The sequence below is a fragment of the Orycteropus afer genome, unplaced genomic scaffold, assembly GCF_000298275.1.
Source record: "Orycteropus afer afer isolate SDZICR_OR568_19922 unplaced genomic scaffold, OryAfe1.0 scaffold00387, whole genome shotgun sequence".
Lineage (NCBI taxonomy): Eukaryota > Metazoa > Chordata > Mammalia > Tubulidentata > Orycteropodidae > Orycteropus > Orycteropus afer.
Window position 1 is genome coordinate 2,822,838 of NW_006921974.1, and position 3,627 is coordinate 2,826,464.

At 38.6% G+C, this 3,627-nt stretch overlaps 1 protein-coding gene across 1 annotated transcript in view; it reads left to right on the plus strand.

Moving 5' to 3' along the window:
• The first annotated feature begins 1,088 nt into the window (after positions 1–1,088).
• The window catches only part of KIAA1210 (KIAA1210 ortholog), an 82,576-nt gene continuing 80,037 nt past the window's right edge, over positions 1,089–3,627 (plus strand). Inside the window, 2 exon segments of the mRNA XM_042782606.1 lie at positions 1,089–1,149; positions 1,152–1,200. Of these exon segments, the coding sequence (XP_042638540.1) occupies positions 1,089–1,149; positions 1,152–1,200 (110 nt within the window).

The following is a 3,627-nucleotide window of genomic DNA, read 5'->3' on the forward strand; positions in this document are numbered from 1 at the left end:
TGTTTTTTTATGGTTTATAATGTTTCATTTATTTTGTCAGTTTCTCTTGCATTGTTTCCCTAAATTCTACTAGAGGTTTGTCTTTTTTTTTTTTCCCCTTAATTTTGTCAGTCTTTTCCTTGATCTCTCATTCCATTGAAGGACCTAAATAGAATGATTTTGAATTCCTTATCAGGTGGTTCCAATGCCACTTTTTCCTCAGGGAGATTTTCTCACTCTGTATTTTGGTCCCTTGTTCATAGTACTTTATCTTACTTCTTTGTGTGAAATGGAATTGTCAGTCATCTCTGACACATGGTGATGTTGTCATATTGTATTTAACTGGTGATTGTATGTTGGTGTGGTTCACCCAGATTTTTTTTTTTTCCTTTATTTTGTTTTGATATATCTGAAAGAGTGGAACTTGTGTGCTGCTCTACTTGCTAGTTTGACAGTACTTAGGCAGTCACCACCCGTCTCCTGGTGAGTTTGATAGCAGATGAGAATGTGTGCACAGATCTCTGTTCATGTTCATGTAGACCAGTTGAGTGTGGGTTGGGCTGGTATTGGCTGCCATCTATCATTACCATAATTGGTGGGGCTGCTGGAAGTGCAGATGTGGTTGGTTCATGTGGGCACAGTTGCTTTCTGGTAACCAGCCACCCATGTAGGTGTCCATGCTGTCCTTGGTTAGAGGAGCTGATTATCAGGTTGCTGCCCTGATTGGAATGGTGCTTGCAAATATTCAAAATGGCCACGCCATCAGTCCAATTGACAGTCTACAGCTCTATTTGTCTTTTTATTTGATGTTTTCATTCAGTTTCTTCTGATAATCAGTATTTAATCCATTTCTTTTTCCTTCCCTCCAAAGCTCAAGATTCCAGGATTATCATCTCTGTTTTAATTGGTTTCTCCTTTCTTTGTTGTAGAGGGTCTGAGTAGCTTTTCTGCCTATTCTGCCATCTTACTGGAAGATTTGGTTGATTTCTTGACTGCTACTTCCATTGGCATTGCTCATGGATCCAAGAAGAATGAAATCTTTTTAGTGAGAACTTCAATTTCTTTGCCATATGATAGGTTAGTGGACATTAATGGATTAACTCCTGACAATGAGCATTTTAATAGGACCTGGATGCATTTGTCACACACTAATGATTGGTGGCCATCTGGGGTGCTAAGTAGATTGGTGGGCCCCTCACATCATGCTAGTTGACTTCTCCTACTCTAGGAAGAGGGCCATTCCTATCAGGATTCAGGAAACTGAAGCAAAGGGCTTCTTCAGTAGGCACCTAACCTCTGACCCCTGCCCAGGGAATCATTATTGTAAATTATGTACCAACCTGTTCCCTCTTGGATGCAAAACTCTCATGATGCCCCCAGACGCAGTGCGGGTTGATACTTGGGATTAGAGACCCATGAATAATGACTTTTTTTCAGCTCTAGTTGCTAGAATCTAGGAAAGTCCATGAATTCCTTCTTGACCCAGGTTAGCTACCTGTAACTCAGATGGTGAAGGATATCCAATCCTGCAGATCCATCCAGTGGTGACAATCTTAGAGCCATCTCTCTCATTTCATCTGCAATCTGTTCTGCTGAACCCAAAACCTAGCTGTGCTCCAAATCCAAATCAAACCTGTTGCTGTTAAATTACTGTGCCCAGAGAGCAATAATGAATGTGCAGCCTGGCTGTGTGTGAACTTCAGTTGAGGAAGGCAAATATAGGATGTTAGAAAGCACCAGACTCAGCTTCCACTCCTCACTGAAATTAAGCATAAATGTGGCCATTAGAGGTCCCTGTGACACTTCACTTCCTTCTATCCCTCCCTTCTTCTTTTTTCTTCCCCTAGTTTCAAACAGAAAGGATGTTAACTCTAGTTCTCTGGCAAGGGTCCTAGGCTGAGTATTGGATTTTGCTAACTTGCATTCGTACTGTAGTGTCTATCTGATGCATTTTTCATTCAAGAGAGTAATCAGAGAACCAATAAGTGAAGATGGAGTGACAAACACCAACCCGGAGAGGCTCTGTTCCAGGGCCCCCCTTCTTTGAGGGAAGGCCAGCTTTCAAGCAATTTATTAAAAGAACTTTTTGCCATATTTACCAGTTCACCAAAAGTTTTTTTCTTTGTACTGTTACCAGTTCATTGAAAGTATGTTTCTTTGTACTATTTAAGTTAAGATATTTAACTATTTGTAAAAATTCATTTAAAAAGGAATAATTTTCAAAGCTTTTGGAAAGTTCTCTGAAGATGTAATTGACAGGTTTCATTTGGTCTTTATAGCAGCTTTCTAAGAATTGTTTCATTTGTTGTAGGGATGTTTAGTTTCTTGGGAGTATATTTAAAATGTAGAAAAGCATACTATTTCACCAGTACCCAAAATTTCAGCATTTATATGTTAATATTTGCACTAATTTCTTTTTGAATAATTTGAAAGCCCTTTTTTTTGTTGTGCATTTTGAGGATTCTTTCACCAGTTTCTAAAGTAGCAAAATTTCTTGTTCATTATTCCTAGAAATTAGTAATCAAAATGTAGTATATGATGTGATTGCTCCTGTCAGTCCTTAATTAATTTTTTTTAAATTAATAGACTTACTTTTTTTTAGAGTTTCCTCTATTACTAATATTTTGAATTCTGGTGGTATATTTGTTTCTATCAGCACACCAATATTAATACATTATTATTAATGATTAAAGAACAAAAATGTCACTTTGAAAACTAAGGTGTTAAGGCGTGCCTAACCTAAGCCATGGTATTTTCAATCACATCATATGCACATGAAAGCTGGACAATGAGTAAGGAAAACTGAAGAAGTATTGATGCCTCTGAAACGTGTTGGTGCTGAATACTGAAAATACCATGGAGTGGCAGAAGAATGAATAAATCTGGAAGAAGTACAGCCAGAATGTTCCTTAGAAGGGAGAATGGCCAGACTTCATCTCATGTACTTTGGTTATGATGTCAGAAGGGACTGGTACCCAGAGAAGGTACCTATCCTGCTTGATAAAGTAGAGGGTCAGCAAAAAAGGGAAAGACTGTTGATGAGATGGATTGGCACCTTACTGAGATGGATTGGCACAGTGGCTGCAACAATGGGCTCAAGCATGGCAAGGATTATGAGGATGGTGCAGGATCCGGCAGTGTTTTTTTCTGTTGTACATAAAGTCACTATGAGTTGAAACTGACTCGACAGCATCTAAAAATAACAGCAATTATAAACTAGAGTTCATAGCATATGTTAGGGTTCACTCTTTGTTTTGTATAGTTCTATGGGTTTATGGGTTTTATTTTATTTTTTTTATTGTGATTTGGATGAAAGTGTAGAATGCCCCATCTTCCTTCCGAGGAGTGGCTGGTGGGTTTGAACTGCCAGCCTTCTGGTTAGTAGTCAAGTGCTTTAGGCACTATGCTACCAAAGCTCCCATCATCTGCAAATAGAGATAGTTTTATTTCTCCTTTGCAAATCTGGATGCCTTTTATTATCCCTTTCTTGTCATGTAACTCTGACTGGGACTTCAATTACAATATTGAGTAAGAGTGGGGATAAAGGCCATCCTTGTATGGTTCCTGTTTGGGGGAGGGGCGGTGCTTTAAATTACTTGCTATTGAGAATATTGTTGGATGTTTGTTTTGTATATATGCCCTTCTATT